Raw genomic sequence first — 22,366 nt, 5'->3', positions numbered from 1 at the left:
CACAGACAAAAGTACAGTATTGTTCTATGTGATTGAGCTGTGACTAAAGACACTGCTGTTTTTATTTACAGGACCTTTTGGGATAAATCATGGAATAGAGCTTCATTCAGATGTGGTAGAATATGCCAAGGAAAAATTGGAGAGCTTCATAAAATATAGTGATAGCTTTGATAAGTAAGTATCTCATTTGTCTGGTTCACTTTGCAGCAACTTTTTATTTTAACTGACCACATCGTTGCTCATAAACTTAGAGGAGTAGAAGAATTGCATCACACATGGTAAATAGTATTTGTTACTGCAACATAAAACTTCCAGTTTGTCAGTCTAGTTCACGAGGTAAGTTAAGGCTTAGGAAAGAAGGCTTTGAAGTGTGACAGTATATTCGCTGTGTAATACTTAACAAAATTGATCTTGCTGCATTTTAGGAATGTGTGTACGTGCACACGTGTATATACTACATGTACATGCATATATACATGATGGGTACTATGTCTTTTACAGGGTAATTTGTATCTGTTAAGTCAGTTCTTATTACATAACTTGACATCTTTCAGCACACAGTTAACTTCTGATTTGCAACTGTTGATCTCAATACCTGATTGTATTTGTTTATTACCTGAAGAGGTGGACTTAACAGTCTTCATCTGTGCTCAGGCGCCATCTGCTCTTCCTGATTTATCTCAGGTTTATAAGGCTTTGAATCTTACTGGTTTGACATCCTAAACCATTTTTTTCGCTAGTTTATAAGTTGTCCATAAGAATGCAGAACTTGGGCATCTCTGCCCTTTCAAAATGGAAAGCTGTTCTAGCTAGGTCTATTCTGTGTAAAAACTCTTCATGGGCAGCAATTTCTCTAGCAGTAATTGAAAGGTAGCTGCTGGAAATTCAGAAAAACGTTTTGAACTGTAGGCAGAGCATAAGAGTTGCATGTCCTTATCCATCTTCTCTTGCTCAAAGGGGAGTAGAGAAAATTCTTTTTATCCTCTTGCCTTTGTAATGTCTTAAGAACTGCTGTGCATTTGATTTTCTTAGTTGGACTCCGTCTAGTTTTACTTACACCAAATTTCTAGAACTTTCATCTGACAGCAGATCATCCTTTTTCTGCTTTAATATAAAAGAATGCTCTTCTACTTGAAATAGAATCATCCTAGAGCTAGCTGTAATTAATTGTATTCAATTCTGTACTTCTAGTATTAACTAGATTATTGTAGTTATTCAGTTGGAAGAATGTTGGAGGGACACAGAACTAAAACTGTGTCATGTTTTAGTATGTATATATTACTACCATTGTCTCAAATTTAATACAGACTTTTACTGTTAGCTGGTATTAATACAGAAGTGAGATCTGTGGTCACTTACGATCATTATTAATACTACATTAATTGCTCTATTAAGAAAGATGCAACTGCCTACTAATGAATTCCTGTGTGTACCTCTATTCCTGTATATGTATTCTAACATACAGAGGGTTGACTTGGACTGAAAAGTCTTGCAGGTTTGGTAGTTAATACTTTTGCATACATAGATGAGGAGAAATTGAATTGGAGGGGAAAACAAAGAAGTACGTTGTTGTTAAACAAAATCAATCTGATTTATTAATGTGAATAAATACCAGAAATGCATGATTTGTATTTAAAAATTTGCAAGAACTGGGGGAAAAGAACTAATCCCAGTGTTGCTAAATTTGGCATAACTGAATATGTGCACGTGTACTGTTTGAAGGAAGGAAGGGAGTATGTGTAATATGAGATGTAAGTATTCTCAAAGCAGAAGAAATGTATTTTCTGCTAATTCAGAGATCAGCTCTGGAGACAATATTCTAAATTATGTGTTATGTACACTAATAGCTAAATTGGTTTTTAGTTATATAGTGTTAGATAGAGGAGGAGGAGAAAAAGATTAGTGAAATATAATTTATACTTTTACTAATTTACGTGTACATCATGTACATCAAAAGGCATATGCTTTTTAATAATCTACAACAGAAAAAATACAAAGCACTGGCTATGGAAGCATCCTCTTCACCAACCTAACAAACGTTTGAAATTTTTCTTATATGAATCTACTTGGCAATGATTGAACTGCTGTTGATTGATTGCTTGAGTTTTGGATTTAGTGGAAGGCTTTGTAACTCCTTGTCTGTATAGTTCATTACTGTTAACTGTGTATTTTAATATAGTTACTGAAGCTGGCATGTTTTTTCTCTGATTGACTGGCTCATTTATGTTTATATATAATATTTTCTGTATATATTTATATCAAATATATGTAGACGTATATAAGTATGTCTTCACTTTTAGTCTGCCTCTTAAAGTAATGCGCTCTAGGTCAGTAAAGCTAGTTTTGATTATTATTTCAGGAAATTTTTCCTGAATTTTGGCTTGTAAAAGAAATATACTTACCGAAAGTTGTGTGGACTTCTGCTTCTGAACTTAACTATTGATTTGATTTGCTCAGTACATGGAGGAAAGATCTTCTGTCAAAAAGAACTCCTAAGGTGTGCAGTGTCTGCCTACTGTTGAACACTGGTGTATACCTAGAAGACATACATACTGTTTGAAATCTGATTTTGTCTGTCAGACTGGTATGAATGAGGCTGATTGTCTCAGTGGATGTGTGCATGTTTTGAGGAAAAATATCTTACACTTGTGATCAGCTTCTAAGGAGGCTCATGGGGTATAGAAGGAGCACAGAGAAAACATGAATTGAGTTCTGCAGATGGGAATTCTGCAAAACCTTCTTCCTTTCCTGTGTTCTTCAGTGGATAATATTCTCCAGTCCAATCTGAATATTTGAAGCAGTCTCTTTCTGAAAAAAAAGTAAAGGGGCTTTGACCTTAAATGTAGATCTTTCAAAATCTTCAGCTTGGATCCTAAATAAATGCTTTAATTTTATTTGTGGAGTTCTTCCATTTGAAGCAGTAGACCTTTATCTTTGCATCTGACTTGCAATGTGGAGCTGGGTTATGATAATTTACTTTTTCCTTTCCTGATGAAACAAGATGTTTTGATGCCACTTTTCGGGGGGAATGATACAGCATTGTGTGATATAATAATGCTTTTTTATGGTTCCTGATAAAAATGTTGTTGAAATGTAATTGTGTTTTTTTTTAATGGTTGGGGTAGGTACTTGATTAAAGTCTGGTAGTAATGTAAAAGTAATGAGGTAATAAAGAATCTGAGATACTCTTTGTTTAAAGGGCAGTTTATCCTTTGACCAGTTGTCTGTTGAACTGTTCATAGAGGAAAAGCTTTTTGTACAGTTGTTTCAGAAAGACAGATAATTTCAGTGAGCATTTGTATCTGTATCCATATCCCACCAATCTATTAAAAATACTTTTTGTCTGAATTGAGCTGGAATAGTTTCTTGTGAGAGGTAAAATACTGCCTTGGTTTTATTTGGTATATATTTTCTAGTAGAAATTAAGGAGATTTGCCATCATCTGGAAGTATTGTTATGGTTGAGGTGCAAAAGATTTTAGGTGTAGATTAAACGAAGTACTCTTGAGTTGGAAGTACATGTATGACTCTCTTTTGTACTTAAAACCTTGAGGAGGGAATGCATGCCATTTAAGGGGAAAAAAAAAAATCCTTAAGAAGGCTATCTGAAACACATTGTGCAAGTACCAGGCCCCACTTCACCTGTTTTTATTGAAGGGGAATGTGTTGTCTTTTCTGCTCCCAGTCAACTTCTAGACCTAGAATATCCAGCTTGGAGAGAGAGCCACAGGGCAAAGCTAGGTTGCCCATCTTCTAGCACCCTACCAAAAACCAAACCTGGGTAAGCTGAAGTCCCTGATGTCAAAGAATCACCAAACCTTCTCAAGATCAAAAGAAACCACTTCAATGGTAAGTTGCAAGAACCCTAGTACTACTTCTGGTATAACTGTTATGGGTTAAACTTCTTTCTGAAGTCATGTAAGAAAATTATTGGCGCTGAAAAATAGCTTAATCTTCCAACAAAGTGTTTATTTGTCTCTGTTGAAATTCAGGGCTCCTGGTTGAACACTGCAAGCTCACTTTCATAAAAGCAGAGTTGAAGTTGAAAGCTCCTTGTGTATGTTCAAAGAAAAACTGCATTCTTTCCTGTTCAGCTAGATAATGATAGCAGTAAAAAATCTGTGCAGGAAAAGCCACCTGTCTCAAACCCACTTGTGGCCTTGTCAGTTTATATTTTACTTTTAACTTGTTCTTAGATTTGGTTAGTGGAAGCACTGTGCTTTTTTTATTGCTCTAGCTAGAAAAACATATGACAGTAAGAAGTTCAGAGGGATTCTTTGATGCTGGAAGTTAACATTTTCGAAAAGAAAATCTGCTTTTGAAACGTCTCTTTTTCAGTTAGAGGTATTAAAGAGAAGTAATATACATAAACATCCAAAACTGGCAGTTGAGTTTACTGCTTGCTTGAAAGAAAACAAAACTGTTTTGAAAGTGTTTGAGAGTTGGAGCAATATGTATTCTTGCTGTGTCTAAGCACATACAAAATCTTTTAGAAATAAGACAAATTCTGTGGTGGACACTACCTTAGGAAATCTCCAGTTGCTGCAAGTTTTGATAGTATTTAGAGCATTTGTTACATTAAAGTAGTTGGAAAAAACAGCAATGGATTGTTGCTACCAAATCAAATCTGTAGCTTCACAAAAACTCTCAGTATACAATATGACAATCTTAAAGCTATAAAACTAACTTGTCTGCTTCAGTAAAAAAAAAAAATTCATATGTTTCAGTGAAGCTGATGGCTATTAGAAATTATAAACAAGCAAAGGTAGCTGAAGGTGCCCAATAGAAGCACAAAAGCAGTTTTATTCTAAAGCTGAAATAACAAACAGAAGTGAAGCTGGAATGCATTTTCCACTGGCCTACAACATTACCTGGTTGACAGAAATGATCAGGAAAAAACTATTGCATAGAAATTTTGTCAGCACTACTTCTGGCTATTTTTCTAATCCTAATAAAATTACCGTTATTGTAATTGTATGTAAAAGACTTAAAAGCTGTTACTGTAGCATTAACAACTGCTTTGTTCTAAAAGTTTTCATACTTTTGTTTTTGTTTATTCTAATGTTCACAGAGTACGTGCATTAGAGAATACGTTTATACACGAGCCAGACTTGTTAAGAGCTTTAATAAATATATAAATAAGGCAGAATGAAAATAGAGAAAAATACAAAAAAAAAAAAAAGGAAAAAAACTTGCTCTCTTGTCATTCTGTTGTTCCATTTTTAATAACTGTTCTTTTAATATCTAATGTAGTTCTTAGTGATAGGATCCTTAATGAACATCACCACCAGGACAGAATATGGGAAATATTTATTGAGAAATGCGAAAATTTATTCCTATACTCTGCAGTATATGAGAAGCACCTTTAAATCTGGTTGTTATTTGATCTAGAGTACTTTGCAGTAAAATAAGATGAAAAATGCTAACAAGCTATTTTGTGAATGTTGTGCATTGCTGTGGCATGGTATACAAAAAGTCATGTTTCACCTTCACCTATAGTTTTCAAAGAATATAAGACATCAGTTTAAAAAATGAAATGGATTAAATGATCTGGAAGTTTCTTGAAGGTTTCTTTCTGGCTTTAGGTATACTCGGAGTAAGATTAGTAAATTATGAATTTGTTTTATATAGAAAAAGCCCTGAGAGTACTATATTTTTAATATAAATGAATATGAGTTGGAACTTCCTAGATTATTTGTAGCTCTTCATTCTCTGAGGATAATCACAGGAATACTTATTTTTCAGTTTCTATAGATGTGTTTTAAAATAAAAGGACGGTTTTTGTGATGGTGAAAGTGGTTTAGAAGATCCTTACCCATCCTAAGGCATCTTTCAGCTGAAAATAATAGATTTAGGGGAAGTTTCATTTAAAGTTAACTTTGTGTGCTCTTCTTTTGATTCCCTACTGTTGGTGGATACGTTTTAAAACAAATTTTCCATGGAAAAATTGTTCTAATGTAGTATCAGCATAATTCAAATGGCTTGCTGTAACAAGTTGGCAGTCTTCTCATTGAAGTTGAACAGTAGTTCTTTGTGCTGTAAGTTTATTTGTTTTGATCCCCTTGCCCCTTCACCAGCAATAAAAATATGCATTATAGTTTATTTTATTTTTCCCTTTTTGTACCTGCTGAGAGGGTTACTGTGTATTTTATTTTATTAAAGACCCTTTTGGACTGTTAGAGGGGAGCAGCTTGATGACACTTGTCCCCTTTTGTATGGGTTTGAGTTGATTGAACACAAGGAAATGATTGTGGATGGCAAACCAGCATCCTAAATTTATACTGAAAGGGTTTTTTCTTTCTGTAACGACTGAGCACCAAGCTGAGATGGAAGTGCAGTAAAACAGGCAGAAGTGTATTATTAGGTGGTATCCTTGTATGAATTTTAGTGGTTAAGGAGAAGTGTAAAATGTAGCTGGAGAGATGCTGACTTTAAGAACTGTTTTTTTCTCTGCGCAAAAGACAAGTGTCAGCAGTTCAAGTAGTTCCCAAGTATTTTTTTATAAGTATCTTACAACACATTTCACTGTTCCCTTTAAACACGAATCTGTGGATTTTAAAAGTTGCTTTTTATTCAAAGTATGTGATTTTATGCTCAATTTTATTAAACTTTTTCCTTTCTAAGGAATCAAGTACATCTCCTACTTAAAACACAACTCCTTACCTCTAGTTTGATCTTGAAGAGATGTCAGGAGTAATAATGCACTACATCCATGAAGACTGCATAGGCAGGAGAGCTTAGCTCTTGAGGGATGCTGTACATCCTCAGAGCTGGAAGTAATTGGAAGTTAGATTGTCTGGGTAGGTTATATGGTAGGAGCTACCAATGAATTACCTTGGAAAAAAAACTTACTAGGATTACTAGTATTTACATATTTTGTTACCACATGAATACTAGATTGGTGGATATGGATACAAGAGCAAATAATTTCAATCTTAGTTCTTTGCTAAAAAATGTTTTGTTTTGTTTTTTTTTTAATGGAAGCTCATTTTATCCCGATAATAGTGTTTCTTTGTGTTGATAACTGTGGCGATTCTTAAAAGAATGCGTGTAGTAATAAACTATTCCTTACTTATTTTCTTAATGTGCTGTGGTGAAGACAAAAACACTCTTTAAATCTTACAGGTAAATTTTTGATACTTACCTGAAAGAAAAGTTCTGTGCCTGTAACAAATTTGTAAAACTTTAGTGCTGGGGGGGATGGACATGAAATGCCTATCCTTGAGGGACAAGGGAGAAAAGGACAGAATCAGGTCAACACACTTCAGGTCCTTGAAACTACTTTATTGTCTTGGTCCACTACTAAACAAGTTCTGTATGAAATTAAGTTTATTCTATAGCAGATGTTCATTCATACACAGGAACACAGTTGCCGTGTTGTCTGTACTAGAAACTCTTAATTTCTTTTCTTTTGGCTGTTTTCTTGTAAGCAAAATACAGATTCCACAAACTGAAGAACTGGATGTGATTCAAACATCTATATGTTGTTCTAGTTCTTTAGTCTCAGTTTTTGGGTTTTTTGCTTCTAATCTATGGGAAAAAAAATCATGTCTTCCAGATATAACTGTGTTGCCACCCTGGCTACTTAACCATGATCAACAAAATGTAAATAACACTTGCTGTTTCTTAAGTTGTTTTCATAGTTCCATTTCAAATTGGTGACTAAATGAAATATTACTCCTCCTTGATTGGTAGCTTATGTGTTTGCCAGTACTGCATGTTAAGGCACTAAACCATTTCTTTTCAACAAAGTCATTACTATAATAAAAATAACTTAGTGTAACACAGAAGGAAGTTGAGTATCTGATCTGTTTTCATATCCTGGAGGTAATGGTATTGAAATTACCTCATTGGATGTAGTATCATGTGGGACTGATGGAATTTCGATTTGAGATTAAGTTCCATTGTAAAACAATGTGATTGATGCTGTTTTCTTACTTTAAAACTAACAAGCTTATTATACTGTTGGTAGAAACTATTTCCTTTTATTTGCTAAAACTCGTGTTAAACTTTAAGATCGTTACCTGCTTGGATGGTGGGGAGGCTTATACTTCAGTGAAGTAGAACTTAACCTTGCTCATTTTGGAAATGGATTGGGAAAGTCAGTGATAGAAATTCTATAAATTACATTTTAGTTTAGATTACATAGGTACCACAAAATGATACATTTATTTATCAGTTTCCAAATTCTGCGATGTGCGTATTGTTTTGTGATAACAGAGTGAGTTAAAGATTCAGGGGGGTGAGGAAGGAGTCTTCGTTTCTTCAGTGATGAAGGTTTACTTGGAATGCAGAGGAAGAACTGAGTTCTGTTGTTTTATAACTTAACTAAATTTGAGAATTCCATAATGCTCTAAATATGAACCCCATATGCATTTTTATTTTTTGTGTTTTGACACTGTTCATGTCATAAAACACAAAGCAGGTAATTCTGCAGATAGCTTGAATGAACAGCACTGGCTTTTGAACTCAAGTATTACTTTGACTAGATACAGCTTAAAATCTTGTCCACCTGTTTACTCCTGCCTTTATATAGCCTTCTGGGTAGAAGGATGTGTATGGCAGTTCTGGAACTATATTATATAAATGGGCAACCAGCATACTACTGTAGGTGTTATTGCATTGCCATGTGAGCTGAGTCCCTTGTTTTCCATCTGAACTAAAAAGATGTCTTTCTGAATTGCATGTACTTTAGTTAGGACTACTGTGAGTAATCATCTTTCAGGAAGCTCTTACTTTTGACAAATAGGTTTTAAACTGGCTGGAGCTATTGGAATGAAGAAAGTCATTTTTGACGTAGTAGGCCTAACCACTCTCTCTCTGTCTTGGTAATAAGCCTCATGTCTCCACAAATTTGTACTAGTGTAGTCCAGCCTTAGTTTAATGCACCAAAAGGCAGACATAGTGCTTAGCCTGTCTTGATTCTTACAGGTGTAATGGGAAACTTACTCATTGTCATTCTTGTGTACTTTTGACTGTAAGCTGTGGAGCTAAATGAGAAATTCTTTCCAGTTTTTACTATATTTGTAGGTCTCTATATGTAGTGTATATTTTGTCTGGGAAATGTTTTGTGTTTCTTTGTCTTGTCTTTGCTTTCTTGGGAATTTTGTGTTTCTGTTTTAAGAGGATGTGATCGGTTGCTTCCAGTAGAAGCATTTTGGGAATATCTGGTAGTAAGATTTTGGAGGAGCATTTTGTGTAGCAGTGTCATGAAAGTTGTCAGGTTATGCAACATCAGTCTGTCTTCTGTTGTTCTAAGTATATAACTTAGAGCCAGTGACTATATTGCTATCTAACATGGCATTTCAGAGGAGTGCCCTATTCCTCACCTCTGGTTTTTATTGTACTTTTGAAGCCCACAAAGGTACTTTGCTTAAATTTTCAAGTTAAATCAGTGTGATGGTGCTTTACTTCATCTTTATTTCCGACAATCTGAAATTAAAACTATATGTTGAGCTGTCTGACTTTTTGCTAAATGTTGAAAAATATATGATTCCCCCATGCACTTAAGAGATCATTTCACTGATCAGTGCTTTGGGTTTCATTTTCTTCTGAGCATTTAACCTTGCCTAATGTATTTGTAGATATTTCTCTTTTTTTTTAAAAATTACTTCATCTACTCAGTTCATTTTTGCTGTCTGCTTGTGTGCAGTTGGCTGCACTCCCCACCTGCCACCTTCCTTTTTTTTTTCTTTTTAATCTGTCAGTATTGATTGTAGCGTTCACTTCTTCCATTGATCTTGGATGAGGAAACAACAGCATGGACTGTCAGCCACATTGAGCACATAAGGCAGTTGCAGTAGTTAGTTGGTAAGGGATTCTGGAGTCTGTATTTGACTAGTCAAAGAAAGTATTGAATTATTTTCAAGGTCATGCACCCTGTTTTGAAAACAGAGTGCTTCAAGCAAAAACATAGCTTAATAGAAGACTAATTTGTGAATCGTAGGGTTGATAGGAGAGTCAACTAAGCCTTATAGGCAGTGAGATGTGCGAGGCTTCAGTGTAACTGAGATGATTATTTGCATGTTGTCAGGTGTTGTATTGGGATTACTTACTGAAAGCCAAATCAAAATAATTTTTGAGTGTAAGCTGTAAAGCTTATAAAATGGATCTATGCATTCAAATAAGTATTTAGAAAGAACACGTTACTCCTTCTGAGATGAAGTTGAGAGGCATTAAATTCGGTACTGCCGGATGACACTCATGAACTACTTCTGTAACAACAGAGTGTTAGGTTTTAAAATTTTTCCAAGAAAACCATAAATCCTTTCTGTGAGCAACTGTGTAACATTGCTTCTTGAAATGAGGGGGGAGAAGGAGGTTATTGACTGAATGTTGTTGGTGTGTGTGCTAGGAGGGGGGGGTTGTGTGTTTTTCACTGTTTTGTAGTACAAGATATGAATTACGTTATAATGGCATGAACATTTTTATACAGAGACTTGCTGCAAAGATGTGTAAAATGTCAGAAAATATCTCTGTAATGGAGAACATATGCAGCTTTGGCAATAAAGCTCTACAGTGTGCACCTTTTGCTATTTTATGCAGTGTCAGGAGAACTTAGACTTTGCAACTTCTGCTTTATACTTAAGTCCACTTAAAAACAGTTATGTGACTTTCATTTGCTGAAGAAAATTAGAACAGATGTTTCTCAGAATTAATCTCTTTTTTTTTTCCTTGCTTTGTGTGTGATCAAAACTTTTCCATTGAATTTTATTTTTGAGAAAAACAGATTGTTCTCAAAATGGAAAGTGGGGGATGGAGAGGAAAATGATTCTTAAAATAGCCTATTTTTCTCTTTTAAAAGTGAGAGGAAAGGTATTGGGAATTGGACTGTTTAAACATTTACACAATGTATAATTGTAGATTATACAATGTATAATCTAAGTATTCCGTAAGTGTTGATTAACATCTGTCTGTCTTAAAGGAACTTGACTGTATGCCTTGTCCAGAGAAACATTACAAGACTGATTGCTTACTGTTAAGAAGCCTGGTGTTTCTTTCAGGCTTTTTTGTTTTTATGTGATGCACTCGCTAACTTTTAAAAAATTATTTGATCTGTTGAGCAGAAACAGCACATTGTTTTCTGTTTAGTATTGTTGTGTTTAATGCCGATTGTTAAAATGTGTGCTAAACTTTCTTTTCTTTACGTAAGGGAAGATACTAAAATATTTTTGTTCTTACCTGGACTGGCTTTTCTTAAGAAAGCTGATTTTATTTTGAAATGTCTCCTCTTTTTGTTTTCTTCTCCTCAGATTTGAGTTCTGTGAACCTGCCTTTGTGGTTGGTAACTGTTTGGAAATAGCTTCAGACAGTCATCAGTATGACCGGATTTACTGTGGAGCTGGAGTCCAGAAAGACCATGAAAACTACATGAAAATTTTATTGAAAGTCGGAGGCATTTTAGTAATGCCTATAGAAGATCAGGTGACTTAATGACAATTTCCCCTTGCTATCATATAGTATATGAGAAATATATAATTTAAGAAATATTTTAACATGTATAGTTGACTAAGTTGAATGTTGACTGTTGTCTTTACTCAGTGTATTACTGCAATTCAGCAGGTGTCTTTGCAATGCAGTCTTGAAATTGTTTTCCTTTAAATGGTGGGAAACGGTCAATATCCTGTTTATCTGTGATAAAACTGTTTTGTCTTCAGTGAAGTTAGTACTCCATTCTTAAATATTTTAAGTATACTATGCTAGTCCTAGTACTGCCTTGAAATCCTTGCCACATATGTTCAGTTAATACTTTAACACAACATAAAACATTCTCTGAAAAAGGAGAATTGATTTTATGTTTATAATTAATGGTGGGAGAAATGAAAAAGAGTGAAGGAAAAGACTTACTTTCAGCAATTTTCAGTGTTGCTTTTTTGTGTTAGATTAGACTTTTTCCAGACAGGTGTATTATTTTAATAATACTTCACACTGTTATCGCTTTTCATCCTTAGATCTCAAAAGGCTTTACAAAGGTAAGTATTATTCTCCCCGTTTTGCTAATAGAGAACCAGGGAACAAAAAACTGATTTGCGTGGATGTTCTCTTGAATGTAGATACCTACTAAATTATTTGCTTGTAAGCTTGCTAGTTACCTTCCAAAAATAACTATGTCTTTTACTTTCTCAGAATATCCAAGTGATTTAAATGTGGTCTATGTCAATAAGTCATTTAAATACTAGAGAAAGTATTTATGGACTAAGATACTATCAATTGAGATTGATTGCATTCATCTCAAAGGTAGTCTAGATTTGAAAGCAAAATTAAAATGATAGTTAGCACTAGAAACTGTAAGATATAAGGAGAGGCTAAAAGATCTGGGTTCCTCTAACCTGGAATGAAGGGAAAAAAAAAACATGGGGGAAAAAAAACAACAAAAACCAGTCAAAGGGAAAACACTTGGCTACAGAGCATCTTATTATCTGATTCCTTGGGCATTTATGTGGTAGGCAGGAGTCAATTTTTGCAGATGCACAGGAAAAACGTTGCAGTTGTAGTAACAGTATTCTGCCTTGGTAGAGGGAAAACAGTTTTTCATAATGAGTTGAATACTGCGTAATGAGGTAAACACTCCAGCACTTTGCTGGAAAGATTGTGGAGATTTTTTTTTTGTAACTTCATCAGAAAAAAAACTTCTGAGTTGCTTGACCTAACTTTGGAAAAATGGGAGGAGGAAGCACAAAACTTACTTTAGGACTTTATTTTCCAGTTGCATCTTTCTCCACTGCAGAATAGTCGTCTTCAGTACTCCAGTGACAGAAAAATATTTATAGGAGTATGGAAGTGCTGGCTATTTAGAGAACAACCTCTTACAAGTTAATTTTGAAGTAAATCAAAATTTCACTGTTTGAACATCAGTCTGAACAGTATCGAGTATGACAAAACTGTAACCACTGATTGTTGTTGTTGTTGTTCTTATGCAGCTAACACAAATCTTGAGGACGGGACAGAACACATGGGAAAGTAAAAATATCCTTGCTGTTTCATTTGCCCCGCTAGTGCAACCAAACAGAAATGACAATGGCAAACATGATACTGTGGGACTGCGTAAGTATCACTTGTACTGGCTCCCTTTAGTTAGGTGGGTTCTAATAGTGCTTGCTAGTGTTACTCTAGAAGTGGAGAGGCTATCCTTTGCATATGCGTGACGGAATAGGAACATGAAACTTCACATAGTGGCAGCTCAATGATAGTTTGTGCTGCTGGCTATGCTGTATTGCTACACAGTCAATATCTCAGAGTAAAATGGTGCATTGTTTCCAGCTTACTTTACCAGACTTCTTTTCCTTTTGGATTCAGTTTCTTTTCTAATGAGATACATCTAACATACTGAGCTAATACTAGATTTATCAAAAGTACTGATGTTCAGACAATCTCGCAGAGGAAAAAAAAATTCCTCTTTTCTCTCTCCCCTCTGGAAATGGAAGGAACTGGTTTACACTGAAGCTGTGGTACTGCAAAAGGTTAATAGCTGAGTTGTCCTTATTTCTGAAGCTGATAAGATAATTCTCACTGTCTTTAGTAGTCACTTATGTAGGATTTCTAGTCTCAAAACTTTTCAGTTAGATTAGGAAGGGCATTTAGAAAGTCTCTGAAAGCACAGGTGTTGCTGAGATAAGATGATAGCATGTTGAGTTAAAAAAAAAAAAAAAAAAGGCTGGGAAAGGTACAGAGATGAAAATTTCTGCTACCACAGAAAAGCTTGGAGTAGTATTACATAGGGCTTCAGTGGCACCCAGGAATTTAAATAAAGCCAGCAAAGAAACTAGACAATAACAGTTTTCTCCTGCTTTGTTCTGTTAATGTAAGACCAATGTGGACTAATTCTCCTGTGCTATTTACATGCCTCTTGCTTCTATGCACAGTTTTAAATGCAAAACAGATATAAGCCATTCAGTAGTCTAGGATGCCATATCAGATTGCATCGCTTGTAACTACTGATCTGACTATTAATTTTGAGGGTATATGTGAACTTGCAAAGAATGATTCCTTACTAAAAATCATAGAAGCATAGAATGGTTTGGGTTAAAAGGGTCTTTACGATCATCTAGTTTCAATCCCTCCGCTATAGGCAGGGGACACCTCCCTCTAGACCAGGTTGCTCAAAGTCCCATCCAATCTGGCCTTGAATGCTTCCAGGGAGGGGGCATCCACAGCCTTTCTGGGCAACCTGTTCCAGTGTCTCACCACTCTTACAGTGAAGGATTTCTTCCCAGTGTCTGCTGTAAATCTACCCTATTCCAGTTTAAAACCATTTCCCCTTGTCCCATTGCCACATGCCCCCTTCAGGTACTAGAAGGCTGCTGTAAGGTCTCCACGGGGCCTTCTCTTGTCTAGGCTGAAAAGCCTCAGCTCTCTCAGCCCCTCCTCAGGGGGAAAGTGTGTTAGCCCTCTGATCATCTTTGCAGGTCCTCCTCTGGACCTGCTCCAGCAACTCCATGTCCTTCTTGTCATGCAAGCTCCAGAACTAGATGCAGTACTTCAGGTGGGGCATCATAAAATCAGAGTAGAGGGGCAGAATCATCTTCCTTGACCCTGCTGATCACACTTCTCTTGATGCAGTGCAGGATACAGTTGGCCTTCTGGGCTGCAAGTACACATTGCCAGCTCACGTTGAATCTTTAATCATTGACACTCCCAAATTCTTCTCCTCATGGCTGCTCTCAAGCCATTTTCTGCCCAGCCTTATCTGTGCTTGAGATTGCCCCAAACCAGGTGCAGGACCTTGCACTTAGCCTTGTTGAACTTCATGAGATTGGTGTGGACTCAACTTTTAAGCCTGCTGAGGAACCATCTCTTCTCACTGGCGTGTCAGCTGCATCACTCAGCTTGGTGTTGTCTGCAAACTTGCTGGGTGTGTACTTGATTCTACTGTCTATGTTGCCTATAGAGATGTTAAATAACACCAGTTCAAAACTAATCCTTGAGGAACGTCACTGGTTTCCACTTGGACATTGAGCCATTGACCAGAACTCTGAGTGCAAACATCAAGTCAATTCCCTTATCCAGTGAGTGGTCCATCCTTCAAATACATTTTTCTCCAATTTGGCAACCAGGATGTCATGCAAGACAGTGTCAAATGCTTTGCACAAGCCGAGGTAGATGACATCAGTTGATCTTCCTTTATGCAATGGTGCTGTGACTCCATCATGAAAGGCCACCAAGCTTATCAGGCTTGACTTGCCCTTAGTGAAGCCATGTTGGTTACCAACATTCACCTTGTCTATTTTTTCTTTGTGCTTTAGTAGGGCCTTTAGGAGGACCTACTCCATGGTCTTGCCAGGCTCAGAGGTGAGTCTAACTGGCCTGTAGTTCCCTGAATCTATTTTTTTTTCCCTTCTTGAAAATGGGGGTTATGTTTCCCCTTTTGCAGTCAGTGAGATCTTCACCAGACTGTTATGATCTTTCAAATGTGATGGATGGCAACTTCATCTGCCAGTTCCCTCAGAATCCATGGATGGGTCTTATTGGATCCCCTGGACTTGTGGACTTGGAACATGTGATCTTGTAAGAGATCAAGTTAAGAATTTTAGATTTCTCTATTACCATTCTCATATTACAGTTTAAAACAGTACAGACCAGTAGCATTTGGAAGTGAGCTGCACTACAGTAGAGATGTTTCTTATAAGTAGCTTAAAAGAATACTCTTAAAATGACTGTTCAGTTTGAAGAGGAAGAAAGAAATAGCATACAAATATGCTACTACCTTGCCACTACTATCCAATTATAAATGCATTAGGAAATTGAAGTTGCCCTGTGAAACGAAATCGCAAGGTAATGCTTCTTTTCTCCGCTTATGTTGTCTTTTTACTGTTGGCTACAACTGCAATCAGTGTTGCCAGTATTAAGCTTTTTTTTTGGTCTCAGAGTTTAACAACTAGCATGGAGTTTAAGTCAGTGAAAAAAAATATTTAGTTGAAAATTCATTGAGTGTTTTTAATCTGGATATGTATTGGCAATGTTTTTATAAAATTTATTTCCTCATTATGCATTATGCTCTTTTCCTCCTTTGCAGTAGTATCCATAAATTTTACACTATTTTATGTAGGATCAAAAATGAGAAAGTTGAACAAGCAACAGGTTTGGCTGATGTAGAATCATAGAATCGCCAATATTTCCCACTAAACCATGTCCCTCAGTACAACATCTAAATGTCTGCTGAACACCTCTGGAAATGGTGAATTTACCAGTCTGTTTCAGAACCTCACCACTCTTGGAAAAGTATTTCCTAACATCCAACATGAGTCTCCCTGGAGAAACTTGAGGCTACCCATGAGCTTCCTCTTCTTCAGACTGAACAATCCCAATGCCCTCAGCCATGCCTGATAAGGCTTGTGCTGCAGACCTCTCCCCATCTTCATTGCCCTTCCTCTGAACACACTCCATGACCTCAGTGTCCTTCTTGTAGTGAGGGGCCAAAAACTAAACGCAGTACTCAAGGTGCAGCCTCAACAGGGCTGAGTAGAAAGGAATGATTACTTCCTTGCTCCTACTGGCAACACTATTTCTGATACAAGTCAGGATGCCATTGGCCTTCTTGGCCACCTGGGCACACTGCTGGTTTGTGTTCAGCTGAGCGTCAACCAATACTCCTGGGCCCGTTTCCTCTACGTTGTTTTTCAGCCACTCTGCCCCAAGCCTGTCGGGTTGCTTGGGGTTGTTGTGATCAAAGTACAGGACCCGGTGCTTGATCTTATTCAACTTTATCCCACTGGCATCAGCCCAGCTATCCAACCTGTCCAAATCCCTCTCTAGGGCCTTGGTATCCCCAGGCAGATAGATGCTTCCTTCCATTTAGTGTCATCTGCAAACTTACTGAGATTTCACTCAATGCCCTCATCCAGGTCACCAGTAAAGATACTGAACAGAATATGCCCCAGTACTGACCCCTGGGGAACACCACTTGTGACTGGTTGCCAACTGGATGTGATTCCATCTATCACCACGCTCTGGGCCTGGCCATCCAGCCAGTTCTGTACCTTTTATTGTTTAGTTCGCCTTGGAATTATTTGGTAATAGGTCATACTGGATATGTTATCCAACAGCCCAGCAATGCTTAATCATCATCTACTTATTGCAAAATATGAGGCTTTTGATTTTTTGTGACTTTTTTTTTGTTCGGAAACTTTGTTGCCTTTTCTGCTGCAAAGATAAGGGTGGCTTACTTGGTCAGCTGTGATCTTGACATCATGATCATTTTGGTTTAGCAGGCAGAAGTATTTTGTGTAGAAGAGAAAAGGAAGAAAAGCACTTGCCTAAACCAGTGTGACATGGTAGACGAAATGTACCAAACAGCAGGAGGTGGTAGGAGCCATAGGTCCCAAGGCATGCCATATTTGAAGTGTGCTGTCTAAAATCAGTTTTTAAATAGTTAATATTTTCTGCTTTTCTTGCACATCTGTCCAAAGATCTCTTAGTAGCTGTAACTGTGTATTTTCTCTAAAAGAGTAATCATATTTCAGAAGCCATCTTCAGTCCAAATCTGACTATGTCTGGAGTAGGAGATGTTTTTCAGTAGAGAATATGCTACAGGGTCTGTCAGAAACCCTCAATCTTCTCATTTCATTTGTATATTGCATCATGTACTAAAATTTCATTTGTTCTTAAACACGAATTGCACTGTCTTGCAACTAATGTTTTTGTTAGAGGGAAATTTTGCTTAATAACTTTCTCTCTTTCCTTTTAGCTCCGTGTGCTGTTAGGAATCTTCAGGACCTCGCTCGAATATATATCAGACGCACCCTTAGAAACTTCATAAATGAGGAGATGAAAGCTAAAGGCATTGCTCAGAAGGCTCCCCCTAAACGAAAACGCAGGCGATGTCGTAGACGCAGGATTAACACCTACGTGTTTGTTGGTAATCAGCTCATTCCTCAGCCTCTAGATAGCGAAGAAGATGAAAGAATGGAAGATGATAACAAAGAGGAGGAGGATAAAGATCACAGTGAGGCCTTGAAGCCAGAAGAGCCTCCTCGAAATCTATTGAGAGAGAAAATTATGAGTCTACCATTACCTGAATCTTTAAAAGCATACTTGACCTATTACAGAGAGAAGTAACTTGTTTTAAGTAGAAGTAATGCCTACTGATAGTTCCTTTATTCTTGAAAATGTAGCATTTATTAAGAAATAGGTGGACAAATTATTATTAGTCTTTCATCAAGACTGAAGTACAGCGATAAATCATAACTTATCTTTGCTACAAGGAAGACTTGCATTCAACAGTAAAATCCCTTTTTAAAAATCTATTTTTCTTTAAATTTTGAAAATGCTGTTTTAACTCTGATAGAAATATATATTCCATTATGCAGCACTAATCAATATTTTGCATGGTATGTCTTTTTGATCCCTAACAGATTTGTATTGATAAAAGGATGAGTGAAATTTTATATCTGCTAAATAATTGTTAAACACGTGCATCCGACTTGAGCAGTTTGTCTGTATTTATTATTAGGGAACATTTTAAACATGCAGACACTTATCCTCTAATGTCAGTACCAGACCCTTTAAAAAGTTAATTTTACTATGGCTTTGTTGCAATCATTATTACTATGTTGGTATAAATGTATTCCAACAACACAAGTGCAATAAATGTATACAGACACTGAATTAGCTGGCTTTAATGAAATATGAAAGTGCAAGTTCTGAAATGTCAGGTGACCCTACTACTTCTGCATTTGTACTTTGCCAAAAGATCTTGAGAAAAGTAACAGCTTATCCCAGAGCCTTAAAGAAACATCATATTGAATGAAAAGGAAAGCAATGCTTACTTCAGCTCTGCTTATACTTAACTCCATTGTATGCTTTCAGTATTTTAACTAGAGGCACTTCCTCACTTGTGAGATGTTTAGGACAGTACTTTTTGTTTATTTCTGCAGCTCATGGCATTGAGACATAATGTTTTGTAATACAAGATTGTACTTTAGATTTGTCATCTGTATTTACTGCTTTTAAGTAGAGGTAGAACTTCAACAAAATTTAGTTTGTATTGCTTATTGAAATAGTTATTATAGTAAAAGTTAGAATTTGTTTGGCAAATGCACTTTAGTAAGTAGGTTTTATACTTAACATGCATCTCCAAGAAGGTAGACTTGTGCTAGCCTGTATTTTGTTTCTGAGCATGGCTCTTAGCACAAAACTATTCATAAAATCGTATGCATCTTTTGGAAACCTATGAGTAGCAGTGCAGCTGTGGGGATCCACAATAGTGCTGATTTAAATTGTTTTACAATTTTTCCTCTTCTAGTTGTGAAGTTACTTGCAGTTCTTATTTTTTTTTAACTTTGTTCTTAACATCTTAATTTCATAATTCTTTGTTGTAATGTAACCATGAGGCAAAACTCTGTTTATTAAGAACTTGACATGATGTGCATTAAAAGCCACAGTCATTGGAACAATCTGCCTGGACCCAGTGAAAAACATTCCTTATGAAGAAATATCCTGCACAATACATTTTTAATACTGATAATTTTATGTGTGAGATAACAGACAATATAACCAACTTTTCTAAAACAGTAAAGTTCCTAGTCCAAGTATTTATAACCAGCCAAATGTTAATTTGAACTAACAGTCCAGTATTGACTTCCAGATACATAAGCTGAGAAAGAAGATGCATAACTCTACGACAGTGACCCTTTATTGTGCATTTCATGCTGCAGTCCCTGGTTGGTGTTTTTTTTTTTAAGGTACATGATAGTAATATTTAAATGGAACTTCCTGAAGGCCTGTTGTACCAGCATGTGGAGTTATTTTCCGCAATATATTTACAGTATAAGTAAACAATGCTATTTGAAATAAATACTCTGACTTCATTCTAAAGACAGGAAGAACTACTAAGAAATAATTTTCCAAAATAATGATACTAATAAAGTAGTTGTAATGCTTCAGCTATAAGAATTGAGTGTAATCTTGTTTTAAGTAGGTTATTTTAGATGGAGTTTAAATCATCTGAAGTTTGAGATGGTTTTTCTCTCTCCTTTTCTTGGAATATACATCAATAAACTCAAGAAATTGAGATTATTGAATATCACTTATATACTTTAAGGACTCTATACAGGATGCTTTTGGAGAATAAACTTGTGCATTCTTTCACTCCTGTGTACTTGGAAAAATGGACAACGGATGATTTGTCATGATTATTCAGTATGTAAGTCTTTTTGCATTCACTGAAAGAGAATGTTTCTTCTGTGTTTTTATATGTGGATTTATTTTACACTCTTGAATTTATATTTACATAAAAAGGTAGAAATGCAAAATGTAATAAAACTTAATTTTTGCCATCTCACTTGATGGGGACGTTGTTGCAATAAAATGGTTTTTCTGGTGGTTTCTGCTTGCTTGAATTCCTGTGTTTCTGCGGAAGTATTAAGCTATTCGGAATTTCAGGTATCAGTTTGTTCATAATTGGGACACTGATTTCGTAATAAAGGTGATCATTGAGTCTCAGAAATATTGGAAGAATAGTACTTGCTACATTTTGAATTTTTGTAGAGTTTGGAAGATGAGATATTATTCTTGACACAGAAGAACTATTCGGGGCCCAACAGTACTTCTGAAGCACTTATGTAAAGAGTTTGTTTTCTCTGGGAGAGCCCAGAAGCTATGCTTCAGCTGTGTACTCAAGAATGGTTTTACTCTGATTTCTAAGTATTGAGATTGGTTTAACCTGAGCAGAGCTAATAGGTCAAAATAAATAAGAGACTTTGAGGTAAGAATAACAAGGGTGTCAAACAGATTGCAAGTCCTTACTGAAGCTCTATCTTGATGTGGCCTAATGTTGTTAGCAAAGAGAATAAATGTGGGTAGGCTAACCTGACTAGCAGTGCTGTAGTTATAATCACTGTAAGAAAGGATGTAATGAATTGGAATTTGGGGGTTTTAAACTCCTTGGTCTGGAGGAGGTATTGTGACCAACACAATGTTTTTGAAGACCTGAAGTTATTAATCCCATGTGTAGATAAGACAACAAAGCCATATCAAAAATATCAAAAATTTGGGAATCTGTTACATTTAAATGAATTAGAAAAAAACTTTGTTCAACTGGATACTGTCTCTTTTGTTTGTTTAGGTGCTGGCAACTTAATCTGTTTTTTTTTTTTTTTTTTTTTTTTGTGTGTGTGTGTGTGTGTGTGTGTGTGTGTGTGTGTGTGTGTGTATTTTGTTTGTTTAACATACCCATCTACCTTTCCTCTAAACTGCTTTAGTAGTGCATATGTACTGGTCAGTTTCAAAACAAATAGGGAATTTTAAACGAATGTGCTCCGTGCTGGAGAAAAAGCACTGAAGTGTTTCTTCTCCTTCCTTCACGCGTTCACTAGCAACTGTGATGAATATTGACAAAGGAGAGGAAACAAAGCAGTGTATTAGTGCATGCTAAATATTTCTTCCTTTTTTTTTTTTTTACCCTGAGTGTTTACTTTCATTTTTCAGGCCTTTTCCTCCTAAATGGAAAAGAATTCATGAGTTTCCTGATGTAAGACAATACAGAGCTATTGTGCTGCTTACTTGAGTGGCCTGCCTCAAACATGTTTAGCTACCTGTGTATGTTCGCCTCACACTTAGAAATATTCCTTGCAGACAAATAAACAGACTTTTGTTTCTTTCAGACATCCTTTGGAGGTCTTGCAATAGTATATTCTGTTTGAACAGACTTCTGTATACTTTGGTTTAGTTTCCATTCGTGTCGAGTCTCTAAAAATCAGGACAAAAAAACAATAAATGAAAATATCTCAGGATCCTTACTTTAGACTCCTACTTCTGGAATTGTATTAGTAAATTTCAGATTTTACTACAGTTTTCTCTGAAATCTATAAAGGAAATTGTGTAGCTCTTGTGCACAAAATGATTTTCAGGTACAGTACCACCTGTATGTCCACAACAAGGACTTTTTCTGTACTCTCATGTAAACCAACATGACTGAAGTTGTTTTTACTGAAGCTTTCACTTGATTCCTTATCCAGATCTAGAGGCTCACTAATCTCTAGTTATCAGAGTGCAGTAGATAGTTTTCCATCTTTGGAAGATGGAAAGAAGACAGAGCAGTTGAAAGTGCACGTGTTACAATTTTAATTGGGTTTTATAAAAGTTCTTTTGGAGTGATGCTCAGCTGCCATTTGTTTCCATCTTAAATCCACGGTTTCAAACTGCTCTATTAGGGTAATGCTGAATCTGAAGTATCTGCAGTCATTCAGAGGTGAAATTTGTTGATACTGCTGTTGTCTTGTTCTACCAGGATCTGCATGGAGCTGTGTGCATTTGCAGCTTTCTTCATTGTTCTGCAGCTGTAACTAGTACTCAGACTCACCCGTATGTGGCACCCTGCATTTCAGATTGTACTTCTGTTACCCTGAGGAGCAATTTTGTCCAGTTCATGA

The 22,366-nt window shown here is 36.1% G+C and overlaps 1 protein-coding gene across 7 annotated transcripts in view; it reads left to right on the top strand.

Moving 5' to 3' along the window:
* The window catches only part of PCMTD1 (protein-L-isoaspartate (D-aspartate) O-methyltransferase domain containing 1), a 44,122-nt gene extending 23,069 nt beyond the window's left edge, over positions 1-21,053 (top strand). For 5 of the 7 annotated variants that reach the window (XM_031612932.2, XM_031612931.2, XM_031612933.2 and 2 more), the window contains 4 exons: positions 72-174; positions 11,252-11,423; positions 12,920-13,043; positions 17,683-21,052. In XM_031612932.2, the coding sequence (XP_031468792.1) occupies positions 72-174; positions 11,252-11,423; positions 12,920-13,043; positions 17,683-18,053 (770 nt within the window). In that variant the 3' untranslated portion in view covers positions 18,054-21,052. Of the gene's footprint in view, positions 1-71; positions 175-11,251; positions 11,424-12,919; positions 13,044-17,682 lie in introns of all 7 variants that reach the window. The other 2 variants (XM_090137581.1, XM_031612930.2) reach the window with 2 other exon arrangements.
* Positions 21,054-22,366: the final 1,313 nt, after the last annotated feature.

The sequence above is a fragment of the Phasianus colchicus genome, chromosome 3 (genome assembly GCF_987193195.1).
Source record: "Phasianus colchicus chromosome 3, bPhaCol1.hap1.1, whole genome shotgun sequence".
NCBI lineage: Eukaryota > Metazoa > Chordata > Aves > Galliformes > Phasianidae > Phasianus > Phasianus colchicus.
Note: the sequence above shows the minus strand (reverse complement) of the source record. Positions and strands in the feature narration are given on the sequence as shown.